General features: G+C 34.3%; 1 protein-coding gene across 3 annotated transcripts in view; it reads left to right on the top strand.

Annotated features, from left to right (window-relative positions):
• The window catches only part of GABRG2 (gamma-aminobutyric acid type A receptor subunit gamma2), a 107,197-nt gene that overhangs the window by 37,060 nt on the left and 49,812 nt on the right, over positions 1-20,325 (top strand). For all 3 annotated transcript variants that reach the window (XM_077895624.1, XM_077895623.1, XM_077895621.1), the window contains exons 5-6: positions 469-551; positions 3,332-3,469. In XM_077895624.1, coding sequence (XP_077751750.1) covers positions 469-551; positions 3,332-3,469 — 221 coding nt within the window. The remainder of the gene's footprint in view (positions 1-468; positions 552-3,331; positions 3,470-20,325) is intronic.

Raw genomic sequence — 20,325 nt, 5'->3', positions numbered from 1 at the left:
GCTGCCCACATATAGTAATTTAAATCTAACAGCTAACAAGTACTTACACACAGAATGTTCTGCTTTAATTAGCAGATAAGATCTGAGAATTTATCAGCATTCATTTACATGCAAACAGTAAATAGGCTTAAGTTCTTAAAACTGTTAAGTTAAATATATTCAACCAAGCAATTTCATGCATGCAATTAATTTGCCAAAAAAATTACATGATCATAAATTTTGGAAAAAATAGGGTTGATGTCATTAAGATCCTATTGGTTTATCTGTGAAAATGGTCTACATTAAGTCTTAAGTAATTTCCTCCTGGACTTGGTGTGTTTCTTCAGGGAGAATCACCTTGTGTTATCAATAAGAATATGAGATGTATTCTCAAGGAGCAAAGATGAATAGTCATTAAAAATTGAACTAGTGTACATTCTTAAAACTGTCTAAGTGATTTCTATTTATGTTCCATATCTTTCTATTTAGGTTGACAATTGATGCAGAGTGCCAATTGCAATTGCACAATTTTCCAATGGATGAACATTCCTGCCCCTTGGAGTTCTCCAGCTGTAAGTAATCTCATTTTGTATTCTGTATTCTGTATCCTCTCAGCAACAGTTTTCTAATTGCAATGCCAACTAATTGAGAGACTCATACAGAATACAGAATTAAGCATTTTTGTTGACTTTGAAGATTTTGACAGTTAATTTCATCACAATACCAGTTTATCCCTATTAGAGTGATTCCTGCAAAAAAAGAATCTATTTTATCAGAAATTACAAGTAGGTTGCACTGGTGTATAAACTTTTAATAAATTCGTAGTGGTTGTCTGGAGGCATTTTTCAAGGAGGATTGCAAAGCCAGGCCTAGCCACAATGGAAAGGTATAATGGTAGATTTTATATCCTTATTCTCTGCCCCCATCCCACCCCCACCCCACCCCCAGCCTCTGTTGGTGCAGAAGAGAGTAGCAAAATATTTGCTACTTATTTTCTTCCTTACACATCAGGAAGTACATAGATTCAACAGTATCATTTGCTTGTTTAAATTTCAGTATTAGTTTCAATTTCAGTACTCTGTTAAAAATAGCAAAATTGAAAATTACCTTCTTCATCTGGAGGTCAAGCAATATCTAGTTATTTACTGGTGAGTAAAAGACTAATATTTGGTGTCTTATGGGTCTAGTTCAAATCTCAACTCCATCAAATAAACTTGAACAAATTACTAAATCTTGCAGTGAGTCCACATTCTCAGGTACCCGGTAGAGATTATGAGACCTGGCTTACCACAATATTGTTTTGTTGTAATATTTGTAAAATGCTTGGTATGCTACCTCACATATGATAAGATTCAGTAAAAAGCTCTATTATTTTTATTAGTTATTATTATTATTAGTATTGTTATTATTATTATCAGATAATAGCCTATATAGCAAGATGATCCATGATAACTGACATGCAAATTAAGCTTTAGTAACCATAGATATTTCCTGCCTGAACCAAAACCAACCTTCAGTTTCCCCTAGATATTTGCTTCACTATTTGTTTAACATCCATGTTAGGTTGCTCATTTCTCCTTATTTGTGGTCTGCCAACTATGCATACTAGGCAGAATGAAAAACTAATTATGCATTTTAAGTTTATATTTCTATAAATAGAATTTCCCCAGCAGGAAGTGACAGAGACTCATAAGAGCCAAGTAAATCATGATAACTATACTTTCAAAAAAAAAAAAATCAATGACGAGAGAAGGAGTCATCTGTTCATCATTATATAAATTCCAGAATGAACTAGAGGAAAAATATCACTGTATATCATGTTTTACTTTATCCAAGAATGGAATTTTTTTTTTCAAGAATGGAATATTTTAAATAAAATCTTCCCCAACCTTTAGGATATGAGACTTCTATTAATTTCCAATTGGAACTGTTCCTCTTCTGAGTCAGCTAAAATTTAAGAACTGGTGATTTCTGTGTCTTTAGGTCACTGATGGACAACTGTCTTCTGAACCCAAACATAACTTAATGATACTTACGGCTATCAAAAAAGTGAAATCACAAACGTTCTTCAGGAAGTTCCCTAACATCATTCTTTTTCTCAATTTTCAGCACATCCTGCCTCCCTACTCCTGCTCCATGCCAATATGGGGATCATGCATTCTCTTCTCTTTCATCTTAATTAATAAACACATAAAACACAACTACTTGGACCAAACAGAAAGAAAAGGAACACACGTAGGGATTTTATTCCAAGTGGTCAATCAGTCTCTATAATTAAGATTTAGGTTTATATAGCATTATTAGTATATAGTTTAAATGATGTCTAGTTTTGTCTGTCTATCTATCTAGCTAGCTAGCTATCATCTATTTTTACCTGAGTTTATTTTATTTTTTTAAGATTTTATTTTCAGCAATCTCCCCAACGTGGGGCTTGAACTTAAAACTGAAAGATCAAGAGTTGCATGCTTTACTGATTGAGCCAGCCAAACACCCATACTTGAGTTTATTCTACAATTAACTCATTAATGTTTACCCATTCAACAAATATGCATTGACCATCAGTTTCATGAAATAAGTACTACCATCATCCCCATAAAGAAACAAATAGTTTAGGGGATAAAATGAAGAAACCTGTCTAGGGTATTATGGCTAGTAAATGTTACTGATAATCACTACATCATCAGTACAATATCTCTTTCACAAAGGGTTTCTGTTCTTTTGTCTGAACATGATTGACTTCTTCAGAATCTACATAGTGTTCATTGGTATCTTTCCCTTGGCATTTCTACTTACTACTTTTAATTGTAGTAAGTAGAATTTCTATGTATATTAAAATGAAGTCCCAAAAAAATGAGAGAGAGAGAGAATAAGGTAAACAGTTGAGGTTATTTTTCTCAGTCATCTTCCACTCCAAGGTCATGCCCTGGAGAGGCACTTGAGTCTGCTCTTCTATTTTCTGCTTCTGCATGACTCTCAACACTTTGCCCTGTTGACTACCCTTCATCATGAAACAATAGCTTGCATATGTACTATTATATACAGGCTACTTTTTATATCTTACCCTAGACAATGTAAAGTATGCATATAGTATACATGAAACCATGTATAGTATACCTTTTATGTGAATTAAATGACTTTCAAGGGTAATCATGACCTCATAGTTTTTAAACAATGGTAGGATAAGATGTCATTGCGTTTATTTCCTCTATTGTGATGTTCCTTTAGTTCAGGATCTTTTAGTTTATCACTCCATCTCTCTCACACCTACCTTAGGTCTTGTTCATGGAAGGTGGTTGTTACATATGTTCATTTATAAATAATTTTAAATGTGTCCTTTCCCATCTCATGGCAGATGGCTATCCACGTGAAGAAATTGTCTACCAATGGAAGCGTAGTTCTGTGGAAGTGGGTGACACAAGATCTTGGAGGCTTTATCAATTTTCATTTGTTGGACTGAGAAATACTACTGAAGTAGTGAAGACAACTTCTGGTAAGATGCACTTGAATTTTAAATGACCCTTTCCAGAATTAAAATTCTGGTATATATATAATATATATATTATATATATAAAATGCAGAAGGCTTTTCAGTACCTGCCTACAAATGATATGCAGAAAATTAAAATTAAATGAAGTGCTTTAATTTACCAGGGAAAATTATAATTGATATTCTAGCATAATAGATATATATAAATGGATTCTATCAATTTGAAGCAAAATTGATAAAAATGGACTTAGCTAATTATTTGTGTAATTTCTTTAAGCAAAAATGAGTAGCCATTATTTTAAGAGCAGAAAATATTTATTAGGTGTAGGTGTAATGTTTCTTTTAGGAAATAGGTTTCATTGTATATTGAAATGGCATTTAAGCAATCACACAGGGAAAATTAACTTTCTACAAATGCAGAAATGTGATCATAATGGATATGGATTGATGGTCCATTCAGTAATTTAATATTTTGAACTGGCTATATCATGTTTATGGGACAGGCCTGGTTTCAAATCCCAACTCTATCAGTTATCAACTATAGATATTGAGAAAATTATTGAATTTCTCAGGAATTAATTCTCCCAGATGTCTAATGTGGACAAAAAACCCATATCTATCATACTATGTGTATGAGGGGAAAAAAAAAAGGAAAATGCTTAGATTGATACCTGGCACTTAGTAGGCATTCAATAAATAGTTTTTATTAATGTTATTCTCAGATGCACATGGGACCTAATGTGCTCATGACTTCAGATTTTTAAAGAGAAGCTAAAAGTTTTTATTTTTGTATCAAATATCATGATTTTTAATGGTATTAATTAAATTGGTTTAAAAACCCATGTAGGGGCAGCCCCGGTGGCGCAGCCGCCTGCAGCCCAGGGTGTGATCCTGGAGACCCTGGATCGAGTCCTATATGATGCCTGCTTCTCCCTCTGCCTGTGTCTCTGCCTCTCTCTCTCTCTCTCTGTCTCTCTGAATAAATTAAAAAAAAAAATCTAAAAACCCATGTGGTATAATGTCAACATATTTCCAGACTTGATCTGTCTCATGGGTGGCCAGTATAAACCCTCTATAAAACTCTCCATACAGATTATTCCAGCTACTCCTTTAAAATTATGTGAGTTTAATTATGTCCTAGTTTCAAATATAAACATTGTGTTCTCAGCTTACTATCAAGACATGTATTTTGATAATGTATTTCTGTGAGTTGAACTGTTTTCTGTTGATTTATTTGAGCATACCTGATTTTTTTTCCTCGAAATTCATAGGACATATTTTTGTGTTGACTAATTTAGAATAAGGCCTTGGTCTACTGTACATAGAAAAGCAAATTAAGGATCTACACAAAAATAGAAATCAAGATTAACCTTCATAACCATCATCCTTGAAATTAAAGAGCTATCTGTTTTTAACACTGGTATCGACAGTATTTGAAGATTTCTCCAACTCTCTTAATTTGCAAAAAGAATATAAAAGAAGGTCAAAGAAATGCTTGAGTATATTTTTGAAAAGTGGCCTTCTGTTCCCTTATTCACTGCAAATCCTGAACATCAAGTACTAGAACAGTCTTTTATTTGGTCCCCAAAAAAGATTCAGGATTGCCTTAGAACTGGTTTTCCATCTGTGAAAGGAAGAACATGTGTAAAAATAATCTCTAAGTTTGCATGCTTCCAGAATGAGAAATTGGGCATTAAATTGTGTTGTATATTCATATTTCTGTAATTATTCCAGCACCCTAAAAACAGAACCCAAAAATTGATGACTAGCAGGTATTTTTAGTCATTTGAGCTCAAAGGGGCAATAAAACCAAATGGTAGTGAAGGAAGGGTTGGCTGTATATCACAGGGCCTAACATCATTCCCTCCCTAATAATTCATCCTGAGAATTATCTAGAGTATTTACTGTCTATTAAAATAGTGATATTTCCTGAAGAAAATGATCTAACTTAAAGCATGGCAAGAAAAATTACCAAGGTGTCACAAAGCTATTATTCTTCCTATGGAAATCAAAGCAAAACTACATTGATATCAGATCTGATACTGAATGGCATCATTTAACTGATTGTATCAACCCTTTGTGAATTTTAATGTGGTGGTTAGCCTCCCTATTGGTCTTCTTATCTACTCCCTGCTCTTGATGGCTTGTGTTTTGTGTGCAGTCCATTTTAATTGTGAAGAGAAAGGACTGAATGGAAACTTAACACCAGTGCTGAGAGGCAATTTGATTCTTGTGATAGTTGATTTTATGACCTTTTGTTTGATTTCTAATGCCATTCTTACCTTCAAAGCAGAACTCTATAAATGGTTAATACCTATTAGGAAGTTATAAAAACAACTTTCTTGGGAAATGATCAAAAGATCAAATTCATACTCCTTTTAAATCTTAGCCATTAGTACAGTGTGATTTTCTCCTAGACTTACAGTAAATGTATATCCTTTTAAAAAGCCTTCATCAAAACTGAGTGAGGATATTGCCAAAAATCTGACCTCACTTACTGCAGGGATTTCCAAGCTTCATTCATTTAATTTAAGTCCAACTCTCATGTTTTTGTTGTATCCAAGTGGTAACTGTACCATTGGTTCCTTATATTAGACCATAATTGGAAAAGCAGAAGCATCTGACACAATAAAAGTTGATACAAAAATATAATGAAAAGCTGGGGCAGCCTTAGTGGCTCAGCGGTTTAGCGCCGCCTTTAGTCCAGGGCCTGATCCTGGAGACCCAGGATTGAGTCCCACGTCGGGCTCCCCGCACGGAGCCTGCTTCTCCCTCTGCCTGTCTCTCTTTCTCTCATGAATAAATAAATAAAAATCTTTAAAAATATATATAATGAAAAGCAAACAAATGTTCTTGAATTTAAAGTGCATATACTTGTGTTCTGCATGTTGAGTATACTGAAAAAGAGAGAAAAAAAGGTATTAGAGAAATGAGAAAGTGCAGCTGGCACCAAAACAAAACATTTCATTGATGTAAACAGTAGAGTAGAAGGATCATTTCACAGAAAAGAATCTTCTCACCATGTAATTCAATGCTATTTGACAATCTTTGCATCCACTACCTGAACCATCTTGCTTTTCACCAGTCATATCCATATCCTATTTGAGGAAAAAACATTGCATTGGTGGTAGATTGATGATAAGACTTGAAGAACATTCATCATCAATATATCAAAACAGATTCTGGATCCATGATTTCTCTGTCAAGCCATCATGGCTTTACAGTTGCTCTACATCTGGGAATAGCACCATCATTGTCCCAGTGAGCCAGTCATGAACACTCAGAGTCATGCCTCTACCTCCCACCTCTAATGAATCACAAAGGCACTTATGCCTCTGAAGCATCTTGTGTAACTGTCCTCTTTTCACTTGCCATCACCACTGTCCTAATTCAGGATTTTATCTGTTCTCATCTGGACTGTGTTGGTAGCCTGTTAAGATTATGTCCCTGTTGTCATTCTCTCTCTCTCTCTCTTCCACAGTCTGCTTTTTACACATTAATCATAAAGGCTAGCACTTACTGAGCACTAACTACACACACTGTAGCAAACCTTTTATCTAAATAACCTACTTGAGTTCTTATAACCGTGGTGCTACTTACTACACATCCATACCCAAGGTATCACTGCGGATAAGGAAATGGACTTCTAGAAGCTCATTTACTGAGGGGATGAGTTACAAAAGTTGAGCTGTAAGTTCACATGGCTTGCTCCTAGACTAGTGCTCTTAATTATTACACTGTTTTATTCCCACTGTGGCCCAGTAGGTCTTCTAGAAACACAACTTTCACCATGTCTCGAGAATTTAGGTCAATTAAACATGAGCTATTGTTCCTAATATGCAAGCATCTGATCTCAGGAACTTTCCAGTTTTGTTTTCTATAATTTCCCACCTTGTGACAGAACTAATCCATCTGTTTTCCTGAATATAATGAGCCAATCCAACACACAAACTGAATCTTAGTCTTTCTCTTCTAAATGGCTTCTCGATTCATCCCTACCTTCTTTATGACTTTAAGGCTTAAAAGCACAGCACCTCTTCAATGAGGCCTTTACTTAGCTTACCACCAAGACAATTTGGAGCAATTTTTAAATTATATGTACTCTTGGAGTCAGGCAGCTCAAGTTTGAATATTGGCTTCTATAAATTACTTAATATATCTAAGCTCAATATCACCAGTATTACAGAGTTCCTCCGAGGATTAAGTAAGATATTCCATTCAAAATGATTAAAATTTTGTCTGGCATATAGAAAGGACTCTGTAGTTAGAAGGAATTATTATTAGTAATTATTATCATCCTTATTTCATTAGTTCTCCCTCACAGCATTTTCACTCACCTTACAAAAATATAGTTCCTGCCTCATGTTGCTTAGGCATTTTTTATTTACCCTTTTATTCCTCCTCATTCCAATAAATCACAAATTTCACAACAAAAGCCTTGTTTTAATCCTATTTGTATCCATGATATTAGGATGGTGGGTTGCTTAGAGTTGTTTATTAGTAGCAATTGTAGATTGCTTGTGGCAATTTATTTACAAAACTGTAAAATTTCTCTCAATTTAATAAGCAATGTAGAATTTTATCATGTTTATTCCCATTACTCATTATTTACTCTCAAGTAGAAGACTGTTCTTTCAATCACATTGCCATTGCCAGGTCACCAGACTATCTACACAATTTTAGTATCAAGCAGAATTTTGTTCCTTCATGTTCTCATACTGAATTGTGGGCAAGAAAAGTGGGTGAATAAGTTTTATAGGGGTACCTATGATCCAAATGCCATAATCCTGAAACAAAAAAAAATATCATATTCTTCCTTTGTTAGAATACCATTAAGCTTCCATATTTCCTTTAGGAGTGCAAATATCAGTATTTCATGAAATAGCCTCTTATGTTTTTGGTAGGCCCATGAACATTAAATATTATTTGCTTTACTTTGTCATTAACTCAACTTTTTTGGCTAGGATTCCATGTGCCAGTTATATTTCCCCAATTTCTATCATAAGAAATACATAAATATTAAAATAAAGAATCCACATACCACAAATTTACTTTACTTTCTGACAGTACCAGGAAGACTGCAATATTAGAAATATCCACAGCTCTCTGGATAAAGTCCATGTTCATTGCTTGATTTCTGATATACTTATAATTTACCCTCTAGCTTTAAATCTTGCCCATGGTTCTGCCACCACACCCTTAACCTCTGGATAGGTTTCCTACTTCCTATCTTTGTATCCTATATTCCTTCTTTGATATCAAACTCAACTCCAACCTTCTGTACATATATCAGTGTATATGTACTGGTCAAATAACTCTCCAAATAGAAAAAATAGCTCCCACCTTCCAGGCTGTGTTTTAATTTAGATGTTTTTGGCAAATCAGACATTTTAAAACTTTACTCCTCATGGAAGTCAGCTATTTTAGGAAAAAGAAAAGGGAAAATGAAAAAAAAGATACAAGTTAACAGTATTTTTTTCTTTTTTTTTTTTTTTTTTTTACCAAAGAGGTTGAAACAAAAAATTTAAGAAATGTAGGTGTTAGGAGAGAAATCAACAATTGCCCATTCATCCCACAGTCCTCCCGTGACTTTGGAGTCAGTATGTTGTGAGCTTAGTCAATAATAAACTTTCAAAATACCTGAAGCAATGCCATGTCTTAAAATAAATCAATGTTGAAAAATTCACAATAATTTATTTTTATTTTATTTTTAAGCTCAAATTAAAAAAAAAACTAAGTTTGGTTTCAAGATAGAAAAATGTATGAATAGAGAGAGCTGAGCCAGGAGTAGCCATGGGGAAGTCATTTGTCTTCTCTGGGATGAAAGTCCCTTGTTTATAAAATGAATGCATTTGTCTAGATGCATCTTTGAAGTCCTTGTTCTGAGACCTATCCAGAACCTCTGATGTAACCACAGTTACACTGTGGATGTCCTAATGTAGGAGCGACTTTGTTTATAAATTAATGTTTTCTTTCATCAAATTTTCGATGTTTTCAAAGCAAGTCAAATGCAAAAACAAACTCCTTTAGATTTTTAATCCCACTCATGTATTTATTTTTAGTGATATATGATGTTATATATAATGTTAATCCAAAATTTTATGTGTTACTTTCTTTCAATTGTAATCCTGGAAAGAATATATATATATATATTCATTATATATATATAGTCACTATATATATATTCATTATATATATTCATATATATTCAATATATATATGAACACATATATATAGCCTTATATATATTCACAATATATATATTACCATATATATATATATATATATATATATATATATATATATAACCTTTAAAAATCCCATGGCAGAATTTTAAATTCCAAGGTTGTTCTGACATTACCTCATGCGGGATATAGGGCTTGAGAGAAAGTTTCCATACAGAAGTCATATGTAATCTAAGGAAAGTTGTTTGGCTTCAAGGTGACACACTTTGTTTCTGCTTTATTCCATTGACAAAAATGTATGTTCCCATGGAGCTAAAATGAGGCTGGGAAATGTAGCTCAGTTGTGTGCTCAGAAGGGACAGTGGGTTTTATGGCTTTCTAGCATCTGTGCAACATGCATGATCTCATTTTATTTCTCACAACAAGCCTTTGAGAAATACATTCTTTTGCTATTTGATAGATGAAGCAACTAAAGTTTAGAGGGGCTAAGTAATTTGTTCAAGGATAGTCAGTAAAATAGAGATATTTAGCTAGATACTAAATTTTTACTCCATTGCCTTTAATAAACGTAATAGGTAAAGAAATGAATTAGTTAAAGGAAAACGTTGATTCTTAAGCTTGATAAAACAGGTAATATTATACAACACAATGAAGTAAAATCACTTAATACATGCATCACCCCATACATGCATCAACAAAATGTTAACCTGTAGGAATAGCAATTATATTTATGTATAGTAATAACAACAAGTGAGAAACAATTTAGCAATGATATCCTTTCATTTTTTTTGAAAACATATTTATTGCCTGTGAGATAACACTATTCACTAGCTAAGTGGACCTATTGGCCACCATCTCATTAAGAAACTGTCAGATCTGGTGCATTTGTATAAATTTATTCCTCACACAAAATTCTCATCAGAAAGAAAACATAATAAAAGGTTTTCATGACTATTTACAGTAATTTTGGAGATTAATACCTTGTTTTGACAGTCGATCACAGCCAACCAGGTCAAGACATTAATTTTTATCCAAGTCTTTGGTGTTTCCTAATTCAATTGAAAATCCTATTTTGCAATATTTAAAAGACACATTCATCCGCATGACTGATATGGCTAATTGAGCCTTCCTGTTGAGCTGCTGCCCCAAATAAATGTAAAACACTAAATAATTTTTAAATATGAAAATGTGAGATAATAGAGACTAAGTTGACAGACATCATGCTCTACACATAAACTCATTGAGGGTTCCTTTCACTCTGTTTGATGCAATTGAATAATTTCTTCATCTTATTTTTGCATTTTCAGAAAATAATGCTCTTCAGCGTGGCAGATATATAAATTTAAGCTTGTCAAAAAGACTGAAAAGGGAAGCAAACAGCAATGAGGAAAATTATTATTATTATTATTATTATTATTATTATTATTATTATTTTATTCTTTAACTTTTTTTTCCCCGAAAAGGAAGTTATTAGGAAGGTCATAGCACATTGCAGTGCATATCAGCCCAGAAAAGAGTTTGTTCTTTCTGGGTATACTAGCTGGGGCTGACTAGAATTTCTTAACCATTCTTACCTGTGTCTCATGTAATATAACTCATTTAGAAAATCAAGAACAGGTGTACCTGGGTGGATCAGTTGGTTAAGCATCTGCCTTCAGCTCAGGCCCTGATCCCAGGGGTCCTGGGCTTGAGCCCCACATTAGGCTCCCTGCTTCTCTCTCTGCCTGTCCCCCTGCTCATGCTCTCTTTCTTTCAAATAAATAAATAAAAGGCAAGAACAACTAGTGTTACCAATCCATTCTTGAAGGGCAGAAATAGGTCAGAAAAGCCCAAGGAAAAGAGAACTGACAAATATGTTAAACACTTAATTATTTTTTAATTTTTATATATGGATATCTCTGCTATTTAAGAAATTGACTGCTTCCCATTAAATATCAGTCCTATCATAAATGTTAGTTTTTCATATTCATCTACCAATTTATCTATCCCTGAATTAACTTGTCCATGCTATGCATCATCTCTCAGAATAATGGCAAAAAGGAAACACTAAAAAATATCATTACAGTTGTTCTCCCAACACCATCACAAACTTAATTGTTTTGCCCATAAATGCTTCTCTGTCAGCTCTATATAAACACTGAAGTACAATAATTAAGTGACATTTCCAAGAAGATGAAATCTTCAGTTTAGGCAACTGAGTTTACTGGGATAGTTTCCAAACATGATTTCTGGTATGCTTATGCTCACATGACTTACAGCGCTATGAACCTTGATTTTAATTGCTAAGTGGTGAAGAGCTATGTAACATAAAAGACAGTGGGTAATTTATGAGCTGTGTAATAGCTCCTTGTTGAAGAGACAATTCAATCATGGTTATAAATTATAACCACCTAATGATTACACTTTCTTAGCTGTGATTTCTTGTTATCAGTATCAATGACTGAGAGTGAAAATAGATTGATAGAAAAATAAAATTTTAGGGCTAAAAGAAGTAAATAAATAAAATAAAATTTTAGGGCTAAATCTTGAAAATCAACCCCAATTGTACTTATAGAGAAATTACTCCAAAGAGGTAAAGTCAATGTTTGTAACTAGGTAGGCACTTGTCCAACTCTAGCATAGAACATGGGTCATTAGACATGGATGAGTTCAATTTTATTTTAGTCAATATTGAACAATTAAAAATTTCCACATGAAAATCTTATTAGAGATCTTTACATCTTAAACATATGGGTTTTCATTCACATTTGAAAATGATTGGGTATAGGGATCCCTGGGTGGCGCAGCGGTTTAGCGCCTGCCTTTGGCCCAGGGCTCCATCCTGGAGACCCGGGATCGAATCCCACGTCAGGCTCCAGGTGCATGGAGCCTGTTTCTCCCTCTGCCTGTGTCTCTGCCTCTCTCTCTCGCTGTGTGACTATCATAAATGAATAAAAATTTTAAAAAATTGAAAATGATTGGGTATAGCTGAATTATGACATTTCTGAAGAGGTGAGGCCCATAGTCTCCAGTTTACCAAAGTCTCTACCACTTCCTGTTATATTTTGGGGGCTCTATGTCTTTCTTTGTAATTACGGTTTCCTTATTTTGAAAAACTACACATCTATATCTTTATGGAAAATTGGGGGAAATGAAAGATAACTCCCAAATGAGAGCACATAGTATGCATGGAAATGAATACTTTTTTGTTGTTGTTGTTGTTTTACTTTTAAATAGGAAAAAAAAAAGGGAATGTGAAAATTATTACTCACCAAGTTTTGCTTGAAAATAGAGAGTTGCAGAGAAGTGCCAGAACCTGGCCAACCTATATTTCATTTGCTTTTTTACATTCTACAATTTGGGTTTGTCATAAATATGTAGCATATGCAGGGCCAATCAATTTTAAGTTTATTCAGTTTATCTCCATGATCCACTTTCATGGAAGATGGATTTTCAATAAACATAAAATTATGAAGTTATATATATGAACATCTGTGCATCTAGTCTTGTCTGCATTTGTCTTTTTCAGCTCACATCTAAGCAGGCAAAAGCTTGGTTGCAACTTTCTGCACATTACTGATTAGCACTCTTGCTTAGCCAATTGACACTTTTTCCTGTTGTACTTTTCTGAAGACCGATACAATCATTGTCCTGCAATAAAGCTCTGCTCTTTATTTTCTTTGATGAAATGAGACTGCTGAATATAGAGCAAAAATTGATTCCTATTTAAGAGTTGCCTTTGTGGTTGTGCTACTATATAGTAGAATGACCTTGAGCAAGTCATATTTTCGTTTTGACTTCTGATTTCTTTGTCTCAAAAAAAAAAAAAAATCAGACAAGACTGAATTTGAAGCTCCTTTCACCTCTAAAATGCTGTGGTATATTTCCTGATATTTGGCAGTTTTGTTATAAAGCAAACTTATGGTGGGCATTTAGGTTTTCTATGTCCCCACAAATTCCAAACAGAAGCTTCCTCATATTTTCTTATTCTAAAAAATCTACAAATTAACAAATCCGTTTTATCTCTCATGTATAGAGAACTTTGGTGGTAATTGTGGGGGCAAGAGGCTCAGTGTTGCCATAGAGATGGTTGGTGAGTTAGTTAAGGTCTGAAAAAATGAATTTGGCATGGGAAAAATAGGCCCGTGGTGGGTGTGAGGAGTGAAGGTGGATGTTAACTGCATTTATTCTGAATGAGAAATTAGGAAAGGGCAAAGATAGGACAGTGTCTTTGACATGACGTTCAGAAACAAGAAAAAAGCAGGCACTTGGTATCCTTGAACTGAAAGAACACTTGCAATCAAGAATGCATAGTATAACCTCAATTTATTATTTTATTAATAGCTTAATTATATAAATTTGGCTGCTAGATAGTACTGAGAATTGGCACTCGATTAAAACAGTACTGATATACCACCTTTACAATAATAATATGATGTACTAGCATTTGTAAGTTCTTTCTATATGAATCATCCATTTACTTTTCACAGTGTTTCTATATGATGCTCATTTTCCAGGTAAGATGGTCATGTACAACAAGTCTTATAGAAAAGTATTCAGAGAGGGTAAAGGTCTTGTCCATGATCATGGAACAAGTCACTAAACAGATACTCATGTTTCCTGACAGGCCCATTTTCTAATGCAGTGGTGACTCAAATACCAGGTTCTGAATTTGTGTTTGCAGAAAGACTTGCTCCTGTCCATATTTCTTTATCTAGTGTGTGATTTGTTTTCTTTTTATTGAGATGACATCTGTCTAGCTATCTATCTATCTATCATCTGTCTATCTAGGGCTAGTTGCATACTATTATAGCAGAATCAGACTGCATTGGTCAGTTTAAACTAGACTATGCTATGGTAGCAAAGAGCCCTTAGATATCAGTGACTTAAAACTCAAAAAAAAAAAATATTGCATTCTATGGCATGCTATTCTCATGGCTGAGGGAGAAATAGTAGAAGAATAAAATAATTTTTAAAGTTTCTGCTTTGACAGGTATGTCATTTGGTTCACATTCCATTTGTCAAAGGAAGTCTGTTGCCCATGGGTTGGGATTCATGCTTCTGTTACACAAAGGACCTCTGGGAAAGGCCTTTGTAGGGACGGGCTTGGTAGAAAGAGATACAAATCATTGGAATGCAAAAATTATAACCAAAATTTACCATTAGTAGAATCCTTTATGCTATACATGGCTCATCTACCTGACCATGTAAGTATATGTAGCTTGAGGTGACTTGTCAGGAACAATCACCACAATCACAAGGGAAAGGAATGATTTATTCTCACAGAAAACAGAAACCAGTCATTAAAATATCTCTGACTCTGAGAATTATCTTTAAAAGAGACTGTTTTGGGTCAAGCTTGCTGTCTCTGTCAATGACCTATAGCCATGATTTTCCATTTATGTAAAATTGGCTTCAGAAGAAGATGAAAAGATACAATATTAACATGAAAATGATTGTAGGGTGATAGGAACTGTCACATTTTATAAACATGGGCAAGATTTGCCCTGATATACTTCTGGGACAGCTTTATTAATTACATTGAAAAACAAATCTGTAAATATTGGTCCCGTACTAAATTAAATTTTACAGATATTAGGTAATGTAACTTCTAAGAAACAATAAACCAGGATCATCCTCTTGTCACTAGGAGGAAGTAATTGAACATGATTTAATAAAGAACGGCCACAAAATAATGAAAAGGTCAGGCTGTCTTGATTGCTGTTACTTTTTCATGAGGAAAAGAAAGTCCTTAATAGTGTCGTATAAGAAAAGAGTATAAATAGTTTCAAGTAAGATTTAAATCCTTTCTTTTATTTAATCATAACAATAAGCTATCATTTTAACCCTTTTCTCTATGAAACATTCTTAAAATTCTGTCCCTCTGTTTTATAGGTGAAATTTATGAAGTATGGTGGTACCAATAATTAAAGCATTTTTGCATGGCTAGTTATTAGTAGAATTAGAATTAATCAACAAGCATCTGTGTCCCCAATCTACTGTTCCCTCCTGGCCACTTACCTAAGACTATGCAAATATAAAAAGCAATTTTCATTTCATAGGCTGATGCTGAATTAGTGAGTAGTAGGAGATATTTTGGTCCTAAAGATCCACTACTATTAATCTATACACAGATAAGTAGTGTTGATAATGATGATGATAATTGATGATGATGAAAATGATGATGAGAATGTTAAAGTCAGCTTTTCTTGGACATTTTACATATGCCAGCAAGAGTGCCAAGTATTTTACAAGGTTTATTTATATAAACCTGCAACATCTTAGAAAGTATATTTTTATTTTCATGATCATATAGCTGGTAAGAAGCAGAGCCAGGATTCAAACCTGTGCTCTGAGACTGGACGATAATATTTTTGTTGGGTATTATTTGTATGAAATAGTGATTTCCTTTTCATTAAGGAAAAAGGCTGTCCACATGAACATATTTGTGTGTGTGTGTATGTGTTTAAGTGTGTGTAATTTGTGTGTGTGTGTATGTGTTTAAGTGTGTTCACTACAAAGAACACAAATGTGTTCAAGGTACTTCATGCCACTGGCATACTGCACAATGTAATATGTTGTGCTGTTTAAGTAAATGCTACAATTTACAGTGTTGATAACTGGACAGGTATGTTAGAGTCAGTTTTCTTTTACAAAGATAAGAATGAGGAAGTAACAGAAGCATCTTGAACAAGGCTAGTTAAAATGCTTTCTATCACTGGAAGTATTATCTATCACTAAAAACTCTGGATAACATTACATGTGTACTATATTAGTAAGACATGACCTATAGTAAAATTTGAAAGGAAAGAATACTTGGCCAGGGGTGAGATGAGCTGGCCTTAAGTCCTAGCTGACCTTATTAATAAGTGTATACATCTGGGAAAGTCATTTAATCTCTTGGAACTCACTTTATCTGTAAAATGGAAGAATTGCAATTGCCCTACCAGAGTTGCTATGAGTATCTGAAAATGCTTAGGAAATTGTGAATAGCTTTGGACATAGATGACAATGTGATCATAATGTAATTGTGTTTTCCCTTCTTTCTCATTCCTTTTCCTTAACCCTTGAAATTAATACACACACACACACACACACGCACACACACATGATGTATATATATTTACATAATGTATACATATACATGAAGATTTCAGGCATATTTAATGACTCTGAGAAAAGAAAAATGACTTATAATTGATTGAAAGTTCATAAAAGATAGTGATTGATGCAGTGATTCATTTCTGCTTGTTTTGTAACCTTACATTTAGACTAAAAAAGGAGAAGAAAGCTGAAATTTGTCCAAAAAGGGCAGATGTGTGTGTGGGAGTACTCTTTTAATAGCTGTCCTATAAAGTGACTTTGGAAGGATTTGGGAAAGAGATATTAAATTGACTTGTTGATTGACCATGACCAGCTTGGGGTCTCATACACACACACACACACACACACACACACACACACATGCTTGCTAGATGTGTCAGAGGAATTCATTATTTTCCATTCCACACTACTAACAATATTCAATGCTGCAGTTATGTAACAAAGACAAAAACATGCAAGTCAAAGAGATCATAGACTTACCTAGTCAAGGGCCCTTATTTTCCAGATTAAAAAAAAAAAAAAAAGCCCAGGGAAGTGAAATGGCTAGTGTTAGCTCTTCTAACTAGTTTCACAGTAAATGAAGCATTTTAAAAATTGATTTCCAGATTTCATTACAACAGACCTCTCTCAAGCCTCTCTTAAGTTCTGTAAGTCAAGAGTTTACACACAGGTCCATTCCCTTACATCAGATATTGAGGTAAAATAAAATGAAGAAAAAATGAAAATGAAGAGGGAAAGAATGCCTGAGTTAACCTGATGAGCTATTTCTACTTTTAGGTTGGCTAGAAGATGTTGCATTCAGTGCTAAGGAATAAGTCACGTGTGGCTTAGCATTGCTAATAGTGGCTGTAACTATACATTATTAGTTGGAATATCATGGAATGGTGACAGAAAAATTAGAATAAGAATCTGAAAACCCAGGTTCCACTCTCAGGCCTGCTTCTAACTTGCTGCATTACTGTGATCAAATCCTTTTATCCTTTTGTGCTTCAGTTTCTGACAGTAAGATGTGCGTAGCATTATCAGGAGTCCTTTCTCAGATTGGTGTGGGGAGAATCAAATGAGATAAAGGATGTGGAAATGCTTTATAACATGTTGGGAGTACAGCCCATATTCAAAGCATTATTGCCATTATTTAACAATTACGGCTAAGGCTCCCTCTAGATCTGAAATTCCAAAGTTATGCCTTGAAGGTAAGGCTTAAAAGTATATATATCTCCCTGCCAGTAAGGAAACCAAAACATTTTAAAAAAAGAAAAAAAAAAGAATCATTGATCTAAGCTCCAGATGGAGCAAGTCTGGGAGTGTGACTCAAGTTCCTGCCTCTCACTCTTGGGTCCCCGTGATCACATTTTGTCATCAGGATTTAATGAGGATGACAAGCTGATCAAAATTAAGGGTATTATTAAAGCAACACAAAAGATGAAATTCTGATTTTTTTTTGTACTCTTGAGGGGAAACTGCTATTAAAAGATTAAGGCTAAATGTAGAAATGAAAGGGTAATGAAAGTTATACTCAGTAAAGACACAGGAAAAAGGAGTTTGGATGTTCTCTATGATTAATGTATTTCCACCTAAAGTCAGTAAGAGACCTGCAGCAATTGACAATCTTGGAGTTGCTGGGGGTTTGTGAGATTGCTGAGTGGGCTAAATTCCATGCTTTCACTTTTCTAGGGATGAAAAGTTAAACTTTTAGATGAGGAATATAGGGTGGGAAACATTTTAAAATTAAGGTTCACGTAGTAATTTAGAAACATGTTTTAAGAAAATTATCTTTTCCCTTCAAAACATTTAGTGCAGTCTCTTGACTCTAAGTGTGAATGCAAGAAAAATGACAAAAGTCAGCATTAGTGCTAGTCTCTATTCTGTTTGGGATTAAGAAAAACAGATGCTTATTTCTTCTTAAAAACTAGTATTCTCACTGAATATTTCTCTTGGGATAATTGCTGTTTAAGACATCACAGTTATCCAGTGTGATAAATTAATAAAATGATCTATTTATTTATTTTAAAGATTTTATTTTTTTTATTTATTTATGATAGTCACAGAGAGAGAGAGAGAGAGAGAGAGAGAGGCAGAGACACAGGCAGAGGGAGAAGCAGGCTCCATGCACCGGGAGCCCAACGTGGGATTCGATCCCGGGTCTCCAGGATGGCGCCCTGGGCCAAAGGCAGGCGCTAAACCTCTGCGCCACCCAGGGATCCCCGATGATCTATTTATTGAAAACATACTATGTACAACAAACTGCCCCTGGCAATTGCTATGAAATTTCTTTTTTAATCTCTGTAAAAACCTCTAAGTAGATATGATTACTACCCTGCTTTTAGAGATAAGAAAACTGTAACTCAGGGAAATTAAGTAACTAGTCCAAGCCCTAACCCAGTAAGAAAAATAGGGAATTTGAAATCAGATTGAATAGGCCACATATCCCAGGTTTTTAAACATTCTACTCTGTAGAATTCCTTAGGAGGATACTTTTAGGGAGGGATAGGGGATAAAGAGGAAAAGGAAACTAATTCTGTAGTTAAATTTTACTTTAGAAATCATTGTGAATTGAGAACAGGAGGCCTCATGGGCACTTGCCAAAAAAATGCTAGTAGGTTTTGCCAAAGGCAGGTTTAACAATGCTGCTTTAGTTTCTCAGTAGCTTTCCCCTTAACTGATGAAAAGAAAAAAATGTTAAAGGTCACCTGCGAGGCCCCTGAATGTGTCAATTTCCTTTTTCTTAAAGCCTCTTTACTTTCACCAACACTAGGAATAGTCAGAAACTCAATGTAGATGAGGGACTCATGCAAATTAGTGGGTAAACCCACTCAAAACATATTGCTTAGAAAGATGGTTGCTTTACTGTTTTGTTTTAAACTGGCCCAGGATGTTCAATCTTTCATAGAAACTGTGCCTCATTTTTTGGGAAAAATTTAAGAAATCTAAAAAGACTTTTTTTCTATTGAAATAATTGATTCCTAGAACAAATGTTATTTAACTCTCTCAATGCCTCCATGCAGTGTGTATATTATTACAGCCATTTAGCAAATGGAAAGATTGAGGCTCAGAAAGGATAAGTAACTTACCCAAGGTCACACACACCCAAGTGATTGGAAGAGCTGGGCTTCAGACTCACTTGAGACCACACAGCCTGCCTGTGAACATCTGTGCAATGCTGCTAACCTCTACTAAGATGTAACTCCTTTTCAACTCTGGTTAGTTCCTTTCTTTGAGGTCAGCTAAATTCTGTTTATTGGTTATTTATTCAGGACCTCCTACGTTCCAAGCACCATTAATAGAGTTCAAGACAATAAATTAGACATGGTCCTTGCCCTTGAGCAGCCCACAGTCCAATGGATGGACAATGAGCTGGATCTAACTGAATTTTAAGTAATTTTTACGTGAACCTCTATGTGATAAGACCAATGAAACATCACATACAACAATCCGTACTTTTTACTACATCAGAGCATATTAATGCCTACATGCTTCAATAACATGTCATCCTTAGTTTTTTTTTTTTTCCTGAATGAAGAAACCATTATACTAAGGTCTTTTAAGAATTTGAGATATTTATAGGATATGTTTGGAGTATGATTTGAAAGTA

Source organism: Canis aureus, chromosome 4, assembly GCF_053574225.1.
Source record: "Canis aureus isolate CA01 chromosome 4, VMU_Caureus_v.1.0, whole genome shotgun sequence".
Taxonomy (NCBI): Eukaryota; Metazoa; Chordata; class Mammalia; order Carnivora; family Canidae; genus Canis; species Canis aureus.
Note: the sequence above shows the minus strand (reverse complement) of the source record. Positions and strands in the feature narration are given on the sequence as shown.